General features: G+C 43.8%; 1 protein-coding gene across 1 annotated transcript in view; it reads left to right on the top strand.

Moving 5' to 3' along the window:
* GARS1 (glycyl-tRNA synthetase 1) overlaps nt 1–20771 on the top strand; it is a 279785-nt gene that overhangs the window by 53610 nt on the left and 205404 nt on the right. The window contains exon 3 of the mRNA XM_069647695.1: nt 17506–17608. Within this exon, the coding sequence (XP_069503796.1) occupies nt 17506–17608 (103 nt within the window). The remainder of the gene's footprint in view (nt 1–17505; nt 17609–20771) is intronic.

Here is a 20771-nt window from a genome sequence, read left to right on the forward strand (position 1 = left end):
GCCCCCCAGTTTCTCCCAAGAGGAAGCGATTTTACGACGCCCCCAATATAACATTTGCCTGAGTCCAGGACAGGCCTTTGTTCAACTCCCTGTAGTCCCCAGCTGCTCCACCCCTAATCTAATCAGAGAGGTGACAACTCCTTTTGGCAAGGGGAAGAGTGGCTGAGCAGGTTTCAACTCCTGTCGGGGGTAGTTGTCAGGCAGAATCCAGTTTCATTAAGCCAGGTTACAGCTAAATGTCACTTTTTGTTCCCAGTTTAAATCACTTACAATTTTTACATATACATTAAATAATTACTTCCTTCAAGTCATTTCAGAATATAGTTTTACATTGTATCCACCTCTTAGCAAGTCTTTCCTTGGTCTGGTTTTGTTTCATTTGTTCAGTTTTACACAAAAGTCTGGTGGTTTTAAAACGCCGGCTTTCTGATAGTGGCGAGTACTGGTAATGCAATCATTTTTGGGATTAAGAAAATGAATTCCCCACAGTTCTGAGTTGCTTTTTTGGCAATCGGCATTGCCATTCCCAATGGTTTCAGGCTACTGTGTGTGTAGCCCAATGGTGGTTTTAGGCAGTGCCCTCCTGTGCTCACAACATAGGCAAAAATGGGTGGCAGCCTATTCTTCATGTTTTCCCTGTGCACTCTCTGGGGAGTTCTGGCCATCATGATGTTTTCCATGCCAGTACTGCACAGTTTTATGGTAGGGCTTGTATGCATGGGTAAAAACATCCCACAGATCCCCCACGCAAAAGAAGGGATGAAGCGCTGATGCCCAAAGACAAGCTCGAGACGCAAACCTGCATGAGGGGACACTGTAGTAGTGAGACAGCCATGCACCCACAAGTACACTGCAGCCTTCACTAGTGCCCCGCTAACGATCACCAGAGTTACAAGGTCTTTGGTAACTGCAAGTGATGGACACTGGCAAGTAACACACAGTTCCTCGCATTTCAATAAGCTCCCTGAGACTGTGGGGCTGAGAGCAGAATGTGAGGAGGCGGATGCAGAGGAGTCCGACGATCTGTATAAAGGAGATGGAAAAGTCTGTCAGCTTCCTCTGGGACGCCCCACGGTGACTCCAACCTAGACAGGGTCCAGTTGAGTCATCCTGGTCGGACCTGGAGAGCCAGTAATAGACCTCATAGAGTCCTTGAGTAAATGGATTGAATGACTGTCTTTTTAAAAAGGGGGGAGGTTGTGATGTCGTTAGAAGCCATGTGATCTGGATCACAGGGGGGCAGGAGGGAGCCGGAAGGCACTGGAAGAGGGGTGGTAGAGGGGCAGGCAGAAAGCGAGGCCGTTGTCGTTTTGGATATGCAGGAGTAAATACTAGTGAAACTCCTCAGCCTTGTATGTGCCTCATTTCACTGAGGCGCCATATGGTAGGCGAGTAGGCCAACACCTAACAGTGTCTCTGGTGTAAGACCCGACGTTCACAATGGCTTGTTCCTGCAGGTCACATTTCCCGTATGACTCCACAACACGGCTGCACACTGCAAGCATGGATATAAGTGCACCATATATGGTCGTAGCCTAGATCCGCCTATAAAAATGATGTAGCCTTTGATTTTGTATTTAGAGCATGGAAATGAGAGCTGGGGAGGGAGCCATGAATGAGATGAGGTGAAGAAAAACATGGACATCTAGAGTTTTTAAATGGGTACCTTTTTTCTTATTTCGCCCAATGGATTGTAGTTTAATGAGTTGATAATTCACTGTTGGAAAAGTAAATAAACACTGTTTTCTGTAACTGCAGCCTTTCGCTGTCATCCACCTTTTGTTGGGCATTCACCTTTTGAATGTCTCTCACATTACATCGTACCCATTTTGAAAGCTTTATTTGTATCTTGGCAATGTGCCGAAGCGTTCATTTTACTATTTTAATGTGTAAAGGTTAAAACGGAAGGTGAACACATGGTGTTCACCCGGAGAGAGCTTGGGGATGCAAGAGTGTGTTTACTCTTGGGCGGTCGATCTATCTTTGACGGCCACAATTTCTCTCCCATTCTAGAGCTTGCTATAGCTCGTTCCATATGAGCTTGTTCCATACGATAGCATCTCTTATTGGGATAATTCCCAAACCATTCCTTTATCACTCAGAGCTGAGCTGCTCAGTAATATTCCCTAAAATTAGGGAGTCCTACTCTTCCCCTATATGGGGGAAGCATTAACGTTTTCAATGCGACCCGAGATGCCTTATTACTCCATGTAAACTTTGACATTGTTTTGTGAAGAGTACGGAAAAAATCCATTGGGTCTCTAACCGGCAGGGCTTGGAACAAATATAATACTTTGCGCAAAATTACCATTTTAATCGAATTTATCCGACCCAACCATGAAATCATAAGGGACGACCAAGCCTAAAAAAGTTTCTGAATGTCCGCCAAAAAATGATGGAAGTTGGCGGAATATAATTTCCCCTAGTGAGCGTTTGATATTTACTCTCAACACCCGAATGCCTTTAGGTTTCCGACACTACCATTGCTTTGGACAAGTCCATTTGTGAAAGTCTGCAACTTAAACTTTCAGACTTGTAACATTAATTGGAAGGCTGGCTGATTTACCAAAATATTTCAATTGTGCCAGTGCCGCCGGTAAAGAGTCCTGCGGGTTAGAGAGCACCAGCAACATGTAATCTGCATATGCCATCAACTTGTGCACGTTGTCCCCCAATGGATATGCCTTGTATAGTGTTGGAGTAACAAATTAAGCATTAGGCCCTAAGCGGGGGGTGGAGGGGGGCATTACCACTTCAGGTAAAGCCCCGCGGTCCATAGTGGCAGCCATTGAAAATTATTGTCAAAAAGTAAACAAACAAAATGGCTGCCATACAAGTAGTCCCTTCTTCCTTTCCATGACAGCCTGTCGTGGATCGGGAGCGGACCTGCTGGGGACAGAAGTCTTCCCAGCGCGTCCACTAAAGAAATGGACAGAAAAGAAGGTAAGTGGGGTTGGGAGGGTGGGGAGGGAATTTTTTGGATTGGGGACAGGGGGGAGGGGAACAACGCCTCGATCCCTGGCCAAGGTAGATGGCAGCCTCCAGCCGTGTGGTGGCTTGGAGCAGGGATTACCCCATTCCGAGCCTCCTCATTGGCTGAGTAGCTGACACCCCCCCACCCCCCTCCTGCCGGGGAAGGAACGGTGTGGGGAGAGGGATTCCCGGTCGGGTAACGCCCCGGCGAGGCCCGATGAGATTGCATGTTACAATCTCATTGTCCCTCGCCGGGTACTAATTTACAACAATAAGGCTTTGAAGTGTATTGCGAATTGAAGAGGTGACCAAAGCACCCCTGCTTTGTTCCTCTACTGAGGGGAAACTGCGGGGAGAGCTGACCGTTTATCAACTATATAGCTAAGGGGTTTACATAATTAGCTCGTACCATCGATGGGAACCTAGGGCTAAGGCCCGTGGCGGTTAGTGTTAAACAAAAAGGACCAGTCAACGCGATAGAATGCTTTTTCAGCATGTAATGGGACCAATACGGCTTTATCCTTATTTATTATTTTTTTTGTGGCCACCTTCTCAATTGGATAAAAAATTTGCCGAATATTGTCGTGGGGTTGTCTGCCTTTTATAAATCCCGTCTGATCCGGGTGTACGATATTGGGCACAATAGTTTTGAGTCGCTTGGCAAGAATTTTTGTGCATATTTTTGCGTCCTGATTTATGAGAGCAGTCGGGCGATAAGACCCACATTTTACTGGATCTTTCCCTGGTTTCGGAATTAATCTTATTTTGGCCTCTTCCATTGAATTTATTTTACCCATCTTAGCAAAGGAATTATAGAGGTCAGTGAGTAGTGGTACAAGAGTCGAATGACATTTTTTATAGAAAAAGGCAACATACCTGTCTGTTCCCAGCGACTTGTTTATAGGAAGGTCAGCAATTACTCAACAAACCTCCTCTCAGGTAATATTGTTATCTGAAATATCTCGGCTAATATTGTTCTCTAAAATTGCTCTATCTACTGCTGACATTTTTTCGAGAGGGGTAGCTAGCAAATCTCTTTTTGGGTTTGGTCTGGTGAGTCTGATTTATATATGGTCGTATAGAATGCCTGAAATTGGGCCATGATTTCTTCTGTCGAGGTTACTATCTTCCCTGATGTGCCTTACACCTACTTGAATTATTTGCGCCGCTATTTTCTATTTGTTGTCTAGCTAAAAATGTTTCCGCTTTGTTAGCTCTTAAATATACACTTTGCTTCAAATACAATAAGCTTTTTTTCTGCTTGTTTAGTGCGTATTAAATCTAGCCTTCCTCTGGCACTCCGGTATTGTCTTGGAGTTTCATTGATGTGGCTACCTTCATCCTGTTTTAGTGTCCATTACCTCCCCCTCTAAGTCCTTTTCAAGTTTGCACTTTAGCTTCCACCTGTACACTTGTTTTGCAATAATCTCTCTTGAGGGTCGCCTTGAACGCATCCCAGACCATATCAACGTTTTATCACCTCCCAGATTGGTCCTAAAGTAGTCGGATATTTTACCCTCTATTTCATCGCCTAATACTCAGTCCGAGAGTATCTCTCTCGGAAATTTCTAACTCCATAATGTGGGAGAGAATTTAGGGAAATTTAGGTCCATTGTCTAAGGGGCATTATCTGAGATAGTGTGGGTATCAGTTTGTATTGGTTTAACTATAACCCAGAAATAGTTAATTCTTGAGAAGGATTTATGAACATGAAAATAACGGGTATATACTCTTTCCTCTCCCATACATCTAGGTTATATATCTCTAAGCATTCGATGATTGAGTTTCTGTTTCAAGGCTAATGATGGTGCAGGTTGTACCGATTTAGTAATAGAGCTTCTATCTCGTCCTGGGTCCCATGCAATTTCTTGTCTCCCAAAGTGCTCTAATTTATCTAATAAAGACTTCAAAAATCCTTCCTGTCCGGTATTGCATATATGGAGACCAAAGTTAAAATCTGTAATCCTAACTGTACCAAGAGGAAGCGGAAGCGTCCCTCCTTATCAGCTTGTATCTTCTTGATGGTGACTTGCGTATCCATCCTAAGAGCTATCAACACTCCCGCTGACTTGGTCTTTTCATTGGCCTGCCTAAGTATCGGGAAATGCCTTAACTTCAACTTATATCGATCTTGAAACCTACTATGCATTTCCTGTAAAGCAATAAGATCAGACTTATGTAAAGCTAATACCCGTTTCAACTTCCTTTTCTTGACAGAGGAATTAACCCCCCTGATAGTAAGTGTTTAAACATCTGAATATGACTGTGTAGTGTTAGAGCTCTAGCATGGAGATCATTCTCAAAGTTGGGCATTTTAGGCCTCACATTTTTTTCCATGTACCAATTCTCCAACCCCTTATATATTTCCCCAACATAGAACGTATTCCTTCCCCCTCGCCTCCCCAACGACATTCCCCATTCCCTGGTGTAGACCATCCTTGCTAGTCTCTCCTTGCACTTCGCCCTGAGAGATGGTCTACCATCTAAGCCAGGGATATTTGCAGGGTATTCTAAAACCGTCTCAATGAGTCTGTTGTGAATTCCAAGATGAGCATCAACAGTGCCCACGCATCAAAAGCAGCTTTACTGTTAAAGATTGTGTACCTTACTTCACCTTGAGGTGTACTTCTGAGCAAGTTGTCTTCTCCATATACTGTCGCCATGGTTGGAATTGTTTCTGTGCAGTAGAAGGCCCTTTTTGCGTTTTCATTCGATTTTGTTGTACCGTTGCCCACTCCCAATGCTTCAGCCTGCGAGGCGTCTTAATTTGGGTCGCAGCAACATGATCTGCTTGATCGAGGTGTAAAATACGGGGCCCCGCCTCCTTGTTAGTAATGCAATGTTGTTTCCCCTCCCAAGTAAAAGGAAGGCCAAATGGGAAGTTCCACCTATAGGGTATTTTCTGTGATTGTAAATGTTGCAGAATATCACCTATGTCCCTTCTTTTTTTTGTAGCGTTATATCGTGGTACAGTTGTATTTCGTTGCCTTTTTAGAGTAATTTGTGTTGCTTTTCTGGCTTCTGTACAATTTGTTCCTTCTGAGACTAACGCGACAGTGCCACTAAGGTATCTCTGGGCCGAGTAGCCAGATCTTGATGCTTCGGATCCACTCTGTGGATTTTATCTATAGGTATTGTTATCTCTGCTTCGGTGTTCAATAAGTCCTTAAACTCCAGTGACGACTTCTTTTAAGAGTGAATCGCTCACCTACTCTGGAATGTTTCCTATGCAAATGTTAGATCGTCTCGATCTGTTCTCCAGATCCTCACATTGCAACTCTAAATTGTGTTGTTCGCGCCAATGGGCGGAGCTCTTCTGATTGCATAGACTCCTGAGCCAAGTCTTGTAACGCCTTCACATTCCGATCTGTTTTTCCTCAAGAGATGCAGTGTCCTTACATATGTCTACCAAGGCAGCTTTAAATTCTGTTGTGAAGTTGTCAAACTGCAACTGTAGAGAGGATGATGGTGTTAAGGATTTCAAAGGCATGGTACACTCCAGACTAGGACTCTTTCTACTGGCCGGGGATGCAGCGCACAATTAAAACACTTTTATTATATTTATTACAAATTCAGTTTGAGAAGGCACCCAACCCGTCTCGCACCCGTCTTTACAAACACCCTGGGTCGCAATGGACCATAAACCAGGCCGGTGTGTAATAATAATACAATGTTTTTATTTTTAAATTCCAAAGAAAATCACACACATTTAATATAGGGCAGCAATCACCAGTGTGGTGATAATTGCACTGTAATTTGATAGAATACACTTAGTTTGACCTTGTTACGTAAGCTATATAATGCACAAGTGAATACAAGCAAGATTATTTTTTTGGAAGGTATTTTCTGATGGCACCACAGGTACTATTTCCCCCTGCAACGCTCTCTCAAACCCCTGTTAACCGAATTATGTGTGGGTAAAAAAGGAGTAGCAAGGAGTCGGGTATACTAGGCAACAAACGGAATGCAAATCCGACCTTCCCCTCTGAATGGGAGGCAAATTCGGAATTAAATCTTTAAGATTGTGCTGAATAGCACTCGGAATTACTAAATACTTGTTTTACATGTGCGGTTGAATGAATGAGGTAGAAATGAGTACATCGGAGATGTAAGAACACTAGCAAACTACAAGGCAATGTACTAACGACGGGCATACAGTTCGGAAAATCGACTTGAAGGAAAAACACAATGCAGCCAAATCACACGTGGAGAAATTGAATTTGCTTAGTTTCACCGGTTGAAAATAGAAAAACGGCTTGGAAAATGGGTTAAACAGACAAAATCGGAATGCGGTTTTGATGCTAAATGACAAATGTACATCACAGGTATAATATGGAAGTGAAAAGTTAACTCTGAATGGATGACAGGATGAGATTCTTAACAGGAAAGGAAACTCTCCTTTTAAACAGGATTAATTTCACGGGACAACTCGGTTTGAAAAGGAAATGAGTTTTACTGAGACTAGATTTTAGTGGCTAGAAAAGAGGAACGCTGCCTGTGAAAAGGGTTCAGCTGCAGTTTTAACCCCCTCCCGCCGTGTGCCTCTTTATGGGGGAATTAATTTATTCAAAATAGTACTAAGGACTTAGACAAGGACAAAAATTAGTTTGAAAGAATGGCGCTAACACTTGGAGATCAGTACAGATTTTCCTAAAAATAAGGTAGACAGAGGATTCTGACAGTTTTAAGGATTTTTGCTAAAGCAGTTATAGGATCTCTATGGGATTGGACCTAATACAAGGTAACAAAGCAAGGGATGCAGTTTGTGGTTAATGGGGAAGGGAAATACTCACAACAGGAACTTGAATGGGGTAGCTTGCACAGCGGACCGGGTTTCTGGACAGCGAGGCAAGATCTGGTCACTGCACCCGGCGGCAGGCTCTCCTAGAAGGGGACAGCTGGGCCTAGTCTGGTCACTGGATAGCGAGGTGCATCAGCTGGGCTCTCCTTGAATTATGGGGCTCTTTGTGGGCTTTTTCTAGATCAGTGGTTCTGACTGGCTAGGGTCAGGTAGCTCTGGCCTGAAAGTGGAATCTGGAATCTTGCAGGGTGAATCTGGAATGTCTGGATCTCTGGATGTGTGGGAGCTGGAAAAGTCAGAAGAGTCCAGAGCTCCCTATGCCTCCCCTTTATATAAGGAGCATGACATCAGAGGATTTTACTATGGGGCTGACTCAAGCTAGGCACACCTCCTTAACTAGGGGTGTACCGAATAGTAAAATTACTTTTCGGCTGAAGCCGAATAGTGAGCCGAATAGTTGGTTTTCTGAATACATTTTCCAGCACATGAGAAATACTGCTTCGCAGGAGCAAGTGGAGCTGTCTAAGCTGGGGAGAGACTTGTGAAGTATGGTATTAAAATCAATGTTTCCTGCTTGGTGCATTGTGTTTTTCACTTGTGTGATGCATTACACTATTTTTGTCATTGTTAAAAGTTAAAGGATATTTATAACGTAGTGGTCCCCTGGTGCTCTGGCAGACCTGAAAGAAAGGGGCGGGGGGTAGGTTAGGGAATGTTAGTAGGACAATGTTTGGAGAAAGAGCAAGCGAGCTGTGATGTGCTGTTGGCAGCTTCAGTTCAGTTAGCACCGTTCGCTGAGCTTTTTGGTGTGGTACGTGTGCTGATTTGTAAGGCTCTGTGTGGTGTTTGTTGCGGTGTAGTGAAGTGCATGCGTGTTGCTGTGGTTTAAGAGGTATGGTAGTGTTTAGTTGGGGTTTGAGAGTTGTATGAAGAGGGATGAGGTTTTAGTAGGGTTGGTTATTTGCATTGTTGTCTGGAGAAACTCACTCATTGTTGTTCTGTTTCTAAAGTTTGGCCTGCATCACAGGACAAACACTATGATTTCAAAAATAGACCTATTGGCTTTAGCAATGCTCGTTTGTCTGTCTTGGTGCACTCCCTCCATGTTCTCCAACCAGTTGGCAGACTCTCCCTGTGGGGGCCTTGAACGTCTAGATTTCTTTTTTTTTTTTTTTTTTTTTAGGGGTCTGTGTTTAATGGCACACCCTGCATCTTGTTCTCATCTAGTCGTAGAAAGATCCCTGGGCAATCAGAATCCTGAACCCCAGAACTCAGCCTTAAATGCTGTTTTATAAAAGAGCCAGCATTGTGCTGGACTGCAGGAAAAGCAGTCTCCTTAACCGACTCATGCCATTGAAAAGCGGCGAGGAGATAGGGCTGGGCAGAGTGAGTCACATGTCGGGTTCACCTCAGAAAGGAGGCAGGGCTGGGATTGTGCCGGCCACAGCCAGGCTTGCCTTTGTAAATGATAAAGCCACTTAGGCTGGGATTGAGAGGGCGAGTCACATATCACACTGGTACCTCTGGCCAGTGAGGTTGTGGCTACGTTAGTCATATGTCAATATCCCCACTGACAGCAGGCCAGTAGGGGTGGGCATGAGTCAGTCACAGGGCAGGTGGTTCTCTAGAAGTCCAGTGGGTTTCGTGCTGAGCTGACCACAAGTCAGCCTCATCTCTGCGATCGCGGTAGGGCTGGAGCAGAGTCGGTCAGGGCAGGCTCATCTCTGGAAGGTCATTATGTCACGGAGGGTTAGTCGAACAGGATTGGGGCAGAGTTGGGCACATGTCTGGTATGTCACATGGCCTTTTACAGCTGCCATCTTGCAGCCGAGACTTCAAACGTGTCTATGTCCCGGCAAGTCCCTACACACCAAAGCACAAAATCACATTGCAAAGCGCACAGCCAATGCTGTACAAACGCCCAGCTTTTCCCAGACTCTGCCTTTGGTCCCAGGCCCTTCTGCTGAGCGCCCAGCTGTTCCAGCAACAACAGGGCTCTGCGGGTGTCGCATCCAGTTAGCACACACCAATGCTAGCTTGTCGGGGGGGGGGTCAGGGGGGTAGTGTGGGGGACAGGAGCTCACACCAGAACATGAAGGGTTAATAAGGCCTGCCAAGCCAACCAGGTGGTTTCACAGACCCACTCTTAACACCACCTTTTGCCTCCACACACTTTCGTTTAATTTGCTCACTTTGCACGCTTACATCACAATGTTAAAGATAAACGTGTTCAGGCACAAACAACTTAATTGTGATGTGTTTTAATTAAATCAGAACAGCTTTAACGCGATAGAAGAAAGACTGAAGAAAGTAAGAATATGGTCCGCAACCTTTAACTATTTTTTTCGTTCTACTACGGCATTCTGTATTCGGAGCCCATCATATTTAAATTACACCCCTCTAAAACAAAAACATTCCTGGGGTGCGCCTTCTTGATAAAGAACCTGCCATATGCCTGCAGCTCCGACAGCACTTCAGTCAAGATATCACTTGCACAGGGCGAAGAGCGCAGCAGGGCAGGAACATGACGTCAGGCAGTTGGAGTCTACTTCGGACCACCTCGGACACAACTGCAAAGCGCTGGGCGGTTGGTCTCCAGTGGCCAGTAAGTCAGTAGCTTACTGGCTAGTGGCTACTGCAGCTTTCCCACTCTCCTACTTTCTAGGATTGGCTTTCGTTTTACACTGAGAGTAGATTGCGCTAATCATAGAAAGAGGACTTAAACATATATTGTTTTTAACTTCGGCTTTGAGTAAGATTTCCAGGAACATTCGTCCGAGGCCGAATAACTGGTTTTCGGCCGAAATTCGGCTGAAGTCTTACTCAAAGCCGAAGTTCGGTACACCCCTACTCTTAACATCGGATAGGTCCGCTGTGGATGCCACCTCCTCCCTGGAACCAGATTGGACTGAAGGAGGTGACTCGGTTTTATGGTGGGTGTTTTTTTACAATGTGCTTTGTTCTACCAAAGTTACTTTTGCCAAAATCAGTTATGGAACGAAACCTCATATTTACAAATGTCATAATCAGGAAAGTTCTACGGTCAGACTACATATTTTACAAAACACATGCTGATCCATATCCCAAGACAGTATGCAGTCATTCTGGCAATCTTTCGCCATTTACATGGAAAATATTTCACCTAAAATTCTACAATTTCCTATATGTATAAATATTATCATGGCCATGTTCTCATTCATTTTCAAAGTTGTACCATGTATGTTTTCCCCAGAATTCACATTTTTCCTGGCGTTTGCGTTCCCAACATGCTAGAAAAACCTACAGCATGTTATTTTAATGGCACAAACATGACATTTAAATTGTCATAATTTCACCTTAATATGTCTTTTGATTACTGAAATAAGTAACGTAAAATGAATAGTCTCTGAAATCAACTGGGCTGGCTTTGTTTTCCAAATATGGGCATTCCTTCCCAGGCCACAGCCAAATGTCAGGCTCTGGTCAGATTAGCCCAGTGTTGCCATGGATTTGCCTTTGAAGTCCTACAGTTTGATTTGAGGGGAGGCGCCACCAGGAATTCACACCTATATGCCCTGGCAGTACATTGTCTCATGTTGAAGCAGTGCAGCTTCGTCTGATGAGGGTGCTAGATTCTCCCCCTTGGCCCATTCATAGTTTCCAGGGGGCTGGTCCACTTGGGGGAAGATGATTCTGTTCCCAGGAAAGGCAGGGCACTTTGAAGCCAGGGCCTGTCAAACCTTTTCTGCTGGCCTCTGTCATTTTTTTTCTTTCTTTAACCAGAAAGCAAGTCTTTTGGAAACAAATATCCTATATATATATTTTAAAGCAAAACCCCATCACATTTCCATGCAAGCACAAAGCCTTAGTTTAACATTTCACTTTTAAAAAGGCATTTTCTTGTTTGGCAAAAGCACCATTTAACACGTGGGTTAATATTCCTTGAATGTTCCTTTACAAATGCAGGTTTTTTCCTTGCATTTGTATTCCGAGCATTTTCATGGCCTAGTCAATTTCTACTACACAGGAATCTGTTCAATGCAAGCGTCCTTTGAAATTGCATAGCTGTTCTCATACTAACATGACCCCACGAACACTCTATCATCCTAATAAAACACAGCTAGCTGAGCACATACCGGCTTGCATTGGCATCTCCTAAGGCCTAACGCAGCCAGAACTCCGTCTGGGTGTCCACCAGACTTTACACATCCAACTGATTTCCTCAGCACCACACCTACTGCTAAGAAGCAGCTATCATGCAACAACCACACCAGCGGCACACATATCCGGTGCGCCTATGCAGCATACTACACATTTTGCCTGACACAACATGCCATTCAGTGAGGAATGCCCGCATTTGCTGGTGTACACCTTGAATATGGGTGTACATGAATGTCTTACTGGAACCAAACTGGGTAATGTTGAAAAGAGCATCAGTGCGTAGTTATTTGAAATGCAGAACATTTTCTTTTTCGATGGGAAGTTTTGAGCTGGCAGCATAGCATCACTGCCTTTCAATTCTTTTCTTTGGTGCACATGAAGAAAACACTGGCAGCCATTCTCGCGGGTGTTCCATGTTCCATCTCGCACCATATGTGCTCGGCAAAGACCGCGCACCCATTATTTTTGTAGCTGCAAAACTCAGTTTTAATGCAAGGGAATAGCGCTCAGCAGAGCCAGCTCAGCCATTCTGCTTGTAACTGGTGGAATGCAGTTTGGTGGTGTAGGGGAGTTCTGGCGGGCTGGTAAATGTAGCCCACAGATTCCCCCCCCCACTTCCCCGAGACTTCCTGTTGGGGGAGAGTAGGGCAAAGTGGGGTTCATTGGGCGGACGTTTCTGTGTACCCCCCGACCTGAGCCAACAAGTTCTAATAGGGTTCTCCTAGTGTAGTGTTAAAGAGGCTATCTTTCCTTTTTTCTTTGGACCCTGGCATTGACCAACTACACTGCCAAATCAGCCCCTAATGACACTTTTTGCATGCATTCAGTTGCGTAGCTTAATTTCAGGTGTAAATTAAAGTTCAAGCCTTCCTGGATTTAGTCAAAACTGCTCGTACAGTGGGGGCAAGGGGATGGATTTCCCCCATTTGCCTCTTCTTATCCCAGGATATCAGCTCAAGATGCAATTCTACTTCCTACTGTTAGATTTTAATGCCAATATAGAGATCTTGTATTCACAGTAAACTATGCCCATGAACTCTTGAGGAGTTATCCTCAGTGGTCTTCTATGAGAAGAGCAAGCCACCCTTGCGTTCGAAAAAAAGCTGTTGTAAAGTCCTTTCCCTTGCCTTAATACTCTCTGTGATTCAGCATGCTGTCATAAACCATCTGTCTGCCCAGCTAAGGATAATATAATTACCAGTCTCTTAATCCGACAGACGCACATTTGAATATAAAGTACTTTCTGCAGCTATGCAGGATACCAGTTGCATATGGATGTCTTTGCAGCGTAATCCGCAATTACCCACACAGCGCCATGCAAGGAAAGAGTACAAGTGTGGCTTTTCTATGTATCGACTTCCCAACTTCTGCTCTCCCCAGTCTTTTCATACCAGAACCCACATGGGTAAATCCAGAGGGGTCGCGGGGAAGGTATAGTTGTTTGGAATAATTTAGCAAAGCCCCTCCTTCCTACCTGCAGTTTGCCACTCGCCCAAAAGACTACCCTTCAGTAGAAAGTATATTTTTTTATTTCAAACCTTTTAAAAAGAGACATCAACATAAATCTTACACATTACTACTGTGGGATATTTCGACCAATGCCAATGTGCCCCACTGCATCAATCTACAAATGGGGAAAGAAACAGCCAAAATGGATGGGTTAACCCCTGTGCACGCAAAAATCTGCAAAACTGTGTGTGGGTCACAATCACAAAAGGCTGCACACCCCTGCCACACAAAGTGGGGGTGAAAACTGAATTCTCACTGCAGGAGCATGACAGTGGGCGCTGTTACATTTAAGATGAAGCAAGGCTGCAGAATTGGGCTAAAAAACAAAAAATGCCTTTTTAAATGCAGCTTTGTAACCTTCAAAGTGCTGTTTTGACGCTAGATCCATTTATTTCCAGTGAATCCTTGAGACTAAAATGATTACAGATCATCCAGTGTTGGATTGAGGGGCTCAGAGGAGCCGGCCCTCACTGACTGACGAGAGCTACGAAATGTATTTCATGAAAAAGGCAGCCCAGCAACATTGTTTTCAGTTCCACGGGAAAAATGCGGCTAAAATGGCAACATGTAACAATTTCAGCTATGTAGAGAGAACTCCAAGCAAAGGCTGGATACATACATCCAGACTGCTGACAAATCCCACCACAGGACAGAAATATTGCTGAATAAAATGTGTGTGCTGCAGAGGAAAATCTGATGTATAAGACTCAGTTTAAATGTGCTTTTTACATGAAGAAAGTGCAAATTCGCCGGTTTAAAAGCATGTTTTGGTTTAAAGGTTTAATTCTTGAAGAAAAGTCCAAGGATTGCTAATGTCAAAATACACTGATAACTGTGTGCATTTATGTGTTAATGAAAGAAGTAGGTAATTTAAAGTCAAAACCCAGTCTTGAGTTAATTAAAATATTTAATTCTGGGCTGACGGCTTCAGCCTGGGAATGGGTAACACCTCACTGCTAGCAGGAAAGCCTAATTGCTATGGGGAGGCCTTGCATACTCGGAGCAAAGGCCCTCATTAGACATTGGAAGGGCAGGATGTGGGGGGGCTTCTCAGTGAACTTTAAAGGACTGGCCATTTGCTCACTTGTGAAGAAAGAGAAAAAAACCTGACCTGGGTTTTGAATGGAAATGACTTAATTTGCCACAGAACTTCATGACATTTAACATGGCAGCCAAAATAAGTAGACGAGTGAAAAATACGTACTTATGAATCTGAACTCATCCTAGACATTTGAAGACTTGATTGAACCTGGTACTGCATAAGGAACAAAAGTTATACTGAAACACTGATGGCGCCAAAACTATTAATGCTGCAAGTCTAATATTGTATACCCGTGTTCTAGGGGTGATTGCACAGATATGTACCGGTGCACAGATATGTACCGGGTTAGGAATTGTAAGCCCAAATCTTTGATTAAAATTGACAAAATTCCACAGAAAGACAAAGCCAGCTCTCACGAACGTAGGAGTTGGAGGTAAATGTAACCCATAAAATATGTAATGCATGTGTCCGGTTTTTATTAGAGGGCATCATTATAGAAATGTGTATTTGTAGGAAAGTTAGATTTTGGTCCAAATCACTGTGGGAGTTCCCAAGTCACATTATAAAATATGACAACTCTTTCTGTCTTCCAACCAGAACAGGCCAAGTGCCTTTGACCTATCACAGTCGAGTGTGTGTGGACTGTAATTCTGCCCCTACCATGAACAAATTGATGTCACCTGGCATGATAAATAGGGGAACTTCACCACACACAAACACACACCGATTCCTGACTATTTCCTGATTTCTGCGTGACGCTCTGGTCCTGACTTCTTCATCATGTTCCAGAACGATTCATCTTGTCCTGATTCCAGGCTACTTTGCAAAACCCAGGCCTCAGCATTTGCTGAACTCTTTTCAGCTAGGTCCAAATCCTGAAACCATCCCAAAAAACTTCAGGGAAATAATTCTGATCCAGTCTGGCTTGCTACCATTCATGCTTGCCTGCTGAAACTCGCCATCCCGCTAATCTACAGTGTCCAGTGACCAGAAGGGCCAATCCAATCCAATCCAATCTGAGGTGCAGTCCAATTGGCCAGAACTGCCCAGCTGACCATCCTGCAGAAGTGCCCTGCTGCCTGTAGACCCGATCCGTGATTACCAGAACCTGACAGTGGAATCTTAATTTACAGTGGACTGTAAGTATAAATAGGAATCCTAGAAACCCATAGTATATTTATTTGTCCTATGCCAATCTATAACCCATCCTCTCTTTAACTTAAGAACTTGTAATAGTGATAATTTCTTTAAAAACCTTTTTGCCTTGTGAAATACCAAACCCTTAAAATAATCCCACGGGTAATCCGACTGAGTCCTCTAAGGCAGACACAGAGGTGGTGGGGTTGGTTTCCGCAGACCCCTCTGGAGCTTACTGTGTTTCAAACTGGTAACCAGCCTGAATACCCTAGTTTAGAGCTTAATTGTCATTGTAAAAACTGATTTCTGTTTTCATTTTCGCGCCTTTATTTTCAAAACACCTCTCGTTCAAACTTGCATAACTTCTTCAATTTTATAGCTAGAGACTTAATTTCAACTCTCAGTTAAACCTAAGACCTGTAGCTATAGTAAATTTGACCCGTTTTTATTAAAAATCGCATATCGAAAATTAGTAGGGAATTCGCATTTTGCAAAAGTTTTACACTTATCTTTTCCCATTCAAGGTATTTCCAACCTCCCCTTCTGATTTAATGTGTGTTCTGTTGCTCATACTGTAGCTCATGTTTGTTAGAACCTGTTCAGTGTTGCTCCCATAGGAATCTATATCAATTTAAGGCTTTCTGCATACTTTTAATTGTTTTCCTAAGCCATTTTCCACTGTCATTTTAAAAGTGTAAACGTTCCAAAACGCTTTTCTCTCTTGTTTGGGGAGGGAAGACTATATTCAAACACTGTATTCTGTTCTTTTATTCCTGAATACCTGCTGCTTACTGACATCTCCTGTAGAAATGCTCATTTGTGAATTAAGAAACTTTGCAGGGGGAAATCTTACCCTTAACACAATCTTTTCACAAGCCAAAACTGTTCTTTTCCCTGTGTTTTCTATTCTGTATTGATATACGTGAATTCAATTGCCTTACTTACTTTATGAATTGTTTTGTCAGCACATTGGTGATTGCTGCCCCATATATTAAAACTTGTGTGTTTTGAATTTTAAATAAATATTTACCTTTACCAACCAGCCTGATTCCAGGTCCACTGATCTGGGGGTATTTTGAGAAAGGTGTGATATGAGTGGTATATCACTTAGAATATTTAACCTATAGACACAATAAAAAAGTATTTCATCTGCATTACATGCTAGGCGAGACCCGGGTGTATTGCCTGATTGAAATCCTTAACTACACATCATTTCATGTTACTTCATACAATCTTTTCATCCTGTTTATTCCCCCAGTAGAAAGTATTCGAAGTAACAGCATGGGGGTCCAATCCACATGCTTTTCCTGTTCGAAGCCACTACAGATGCAGTCTATGGGTCTCATCCGGAGCTCAATTAAGGGGCGGGTGCTTTCCAGACCTCTGGAGGTCGCCTAACCATGTTGGTGTGTCTTCGTAAACTATCTTCCCACTCCAAGTGGTGGCAAGGCTTCCTCCCTCCTGGTCAAAGTCAAATCGGGAAATACCAGATTCCGATCAGAGTATGGAAGGATTGGGCGTGGCACAGAAAGCGCTCCGACATCAAACCTCCTCAATCTTCTCTGCTGCGTATTCAAATCCTCTTGTCAATCAGTACATTGTCGCGCACCTCTGCGTGTTTCTGGTGAAATTATGTTTAACAGGTTTTCACACATCCATGCTTCCAAAGGGGCACAGAGCTCTTCCTAGTGTGCCTTCACTACGTAGCGGCCATCTTGGATTCTCTTTAATTCTTAAGTCTGGTTTTCCAGGGTAGACGAGACGAAGAGAGCTGGTTGTTTTAACAAAATCTGAAACCATGTTGACAACTGGTATGCTGTGTTCTGTCACTGTTGGAATCTGTTGCTTTACTAAATGATATATACATGTGCCTCATTGGTGATCTTTTAATTTGGTCTTCCAGGAGTTAGCTCTACAACCCAAGGATGACATGGTGGACAGGACAAAAATGGAAGACACCTTGAAGCGGAGGTTTTTCTACGACCAGGCCTTTGCCATCTATGGAGGTAAGGAGTTCAGTTTCATTAAACAGCTTGTTAATTAAGTGGGACCTTCAGTTGAGGTGGAAAATGTAACCATTGGTATATACTCCATCCAAAAGGTTTATGCATTTTCTGGTGTAGTATTTTCGTGGCTGTGTATTATCAGACTGCTTAGCACACAGATACAAATCTTACCCCCTGCGGCTTGACACATTTACGGATTTTAGAGATACTGGAACACTGACTGAAGTGGGTCACTGTAAAGTGCAAAATGTGGATTAAATATCTTTCACACGCAAACATTAAACTTCTGAGGAGTAAGGTGTGCAAAACATTTTGTTTTTCATTTTACCTGATGAAACCATGTAAATTCCATGAGGTATAAAATTGAAAGAAACTACACAGTATGTGCATACTGTTCACCTATTGTGTCCAAAGTGCTTTTATTGGTTATGTAGCAGAAAAATTGCTTACATTTTAGGAGAGGTCCGGTTGTAAGGTAAAATATAGGCCCAAGCTACACACCATATATACTGTAAATTATATATGCAATTAAGTGTTGTATGAGGTTAATACACATTTCCACACTGCCCCATTAGTGCTGCAAGTATAATACAGAAACCAACATCAATACAAAAAAACATTAATTGGTTCAGCCATGTTCCCTCATTCTCCAAAATCTATAATAACCGGCAAATCTGAGAATTATTACATATTTTGTAAAGGTAAACTAGTGATAAAAAGGGGTTGAAAAGTCAAGCAGACCATGAGTTATCACAAAAGGTAAATATTTTTAAAGGTAGTACTCTTCTGGGTCAATGAAGGGCCCAGTTCACTCACAAAACCCAACGGAAACTGGATGCAACAATTGGATAACATTTAGCTATTTTCGTAAGTGAAACGAGAGTGAAAAGCTTTTATTCTAAAATCAATATAATAAAACGTGTTTTTTTGTTGTTTTTTGTTGTTTTTAAATAAACCAATTACCCTGAAAACACTGATCTTGAGGGGGATGACGAAAATACTGGTTTGTCCTATTTTGCATGGCATGTTTTGGTTAAATAGTATGATGCAAGGCCTAATACAGTCCAAAGAAGCAGCATGACTGGCAACCACCGGTTTAAGCAGTCTGATGGAGCCCCACAGAAGAGATTTTGCTCAAGGTTCTAGCACCAGCAGGCTGGCAGAGTGTGTTACAGTGAGCCCATGCACACAGTGTGGAGGCGGTTGGCAGTGAAAAACCCCTCCGCTCCAGAACCAGGTGTAGTGCCGTAGTACAGATTTGGAGTTTAAGGACTGCCTGGGCAAGATTATTGAATGTGCTGGCTATGGTGGATTCAGACTCAGAATGGTGGGTGCATATGTGTGTTTGGGTGCTAGGATTGGGTCTGGCTAGGCAGTGGTGTAGGTCTCTGGTTGATCTAACATGAACCGAAGTTGCAGGCAGGACCCAGTCAAGGCTTAGACACCCTGGAAGATGACCCAGGAGGAATAGACACTAAAGCAGTGATGGGATACTACAGCAGTGATAACAGAGCAGTGATAACAGGACCACTAGTGTGGAAGGCCCAGCAAGGCTTGCAGGCAGCTTGGGGGAGTACCAAACGTCAAGCCTGGCAACAGGAAACTGTCCCACAATGACTGGAGGCGACCCAACACATTTCCACCATGAGCTGAGGTAGGCAAGCAGGCTGATGGTAGTGTTTCCATACCAGCACAGCCGAGAGGAGGTCACACCTTCAAGCACCAGTACCAGAAAAAGGTCTCCAGGAGCAACAAAAGTTGTAAGTGAGGGAAAGCCCTGCAAGGATGGTCCGACATTCCAGCCAGGAAGGCTGGGAGAAGCCAAGGACGAGTCCAGGCAGGGACTCTTGTAGGGATGAGCAGGGATGCAGAGACAAACTACCAGGGGCACAGCTGGTATGAGCCACACCAGGATCCTCTGCATCTGCCCATCTAACTAGCAGTTTTCAGGTGAGTTTATGAACAAATCTGAGGAACATTGTCTCTCCCACTGATGATCACTCAAGAAAATGGTTAAACCAGCCCCAATATATCCACTGAGGTAGAACACAAAGGTTTGGTGGCCAGCCAATCTGTGACACCAGTATTCCCACAAGATGTTGAATGGGATGTCTGGGAGACTCTAAACCCATGTGGCAGGCCAGAAGCAGAACTCTACTACTGGCCATTGGTCTCTTCTTTATTTTCTAGTATGGAAAAAAGTAACAATCTTTACCTTAAACTGAAGCCCTATTCTACAAAAGAAAGTCACAATGGTTCTAGTAAGGACGTCGTAACCATATAACAGTCCTCCATCTGAAATCCTCACTTCTGACCTCACCTTAATCGTGTCCCCTTTCAGTGAGGCCTATGCCATAGTTCTAGTTCAGAATATACATTTCTTTGTAGGCTAGACTACCGTTCAGAGGTCCCAGCCTCAAGTATCTATCCTTCTCTTTCCATTTCCTCTGAGACTCTTCCTGTCTCTTCCCCTTTGGGTATTTAGTCAGTCTTTCTTCCCCCTTACTCAGAGGGTGTTTTGTCTTTTCCATTCCCCACTCTGGGTTTTCTGTTTCTCTCCACTTTGGGATTCTGCCCTCCTTTCTCCCCATTTTGGGACGCTACTTTCTCACTCCCCACTCTGTGCTCCTTCTTATTCTGACTCTCAAATCTGTGGCTTTTCTCTTCCTTTCTTTCTCCTGCCTCCCTCTCCCGTTGAGCCACTGCATACCTTGCTATTTTGCTGCTCGGGAGAGCCGTCTGGGCATGTCGGCTCATCACAGAACCACTGGCACAACTCTTCAAATGGGCTCTGCAGCAGGCGGTCGTCTGTTTTTTCCTCATCCTCGCAGTGGAATCCCTTCTGTGACTTCTCAGCTGTGCTCTGCATCTACCGGTTGAGGGTCTACTTCCTCGTGTTTTTGCAACCTCTCAGCGCTGCTTTGGTTGGCAGATAACTGTGGCCAGGGTAATCATGCCGACACCAGTGTTCTTCCTTTCTCTCAGGCAGCACCTCCATTTTCATCTCCTTCACATGGTTAAATACTCGTGGGGCCTGGTGAAAGCCTCTTGTGAATAGTTCTCTGAGGGAGGTTCTTCCAGGAGGCTGGTTTACTAGTTTCCCATTGGTCTTTAGAGATGATTGGGCACAGGTAAGGACAGAAGCCAAGTCCGCCATTACTAA

Source organism: Ambystoma mexicanum, chromosome 2q, assembly GCF_040938575.1.
Source record: "Ambystoma mexicanum isolate Mex_15411 chromosome 2q, UKY_AmexF1_1, whole genome shotgun sequence".
NCBI lineage: Eukaryota > Metazoa > Chordata > Amphibia > Caudata > Ambystomatidae > Ambystoma > Ambystoma mexicanum.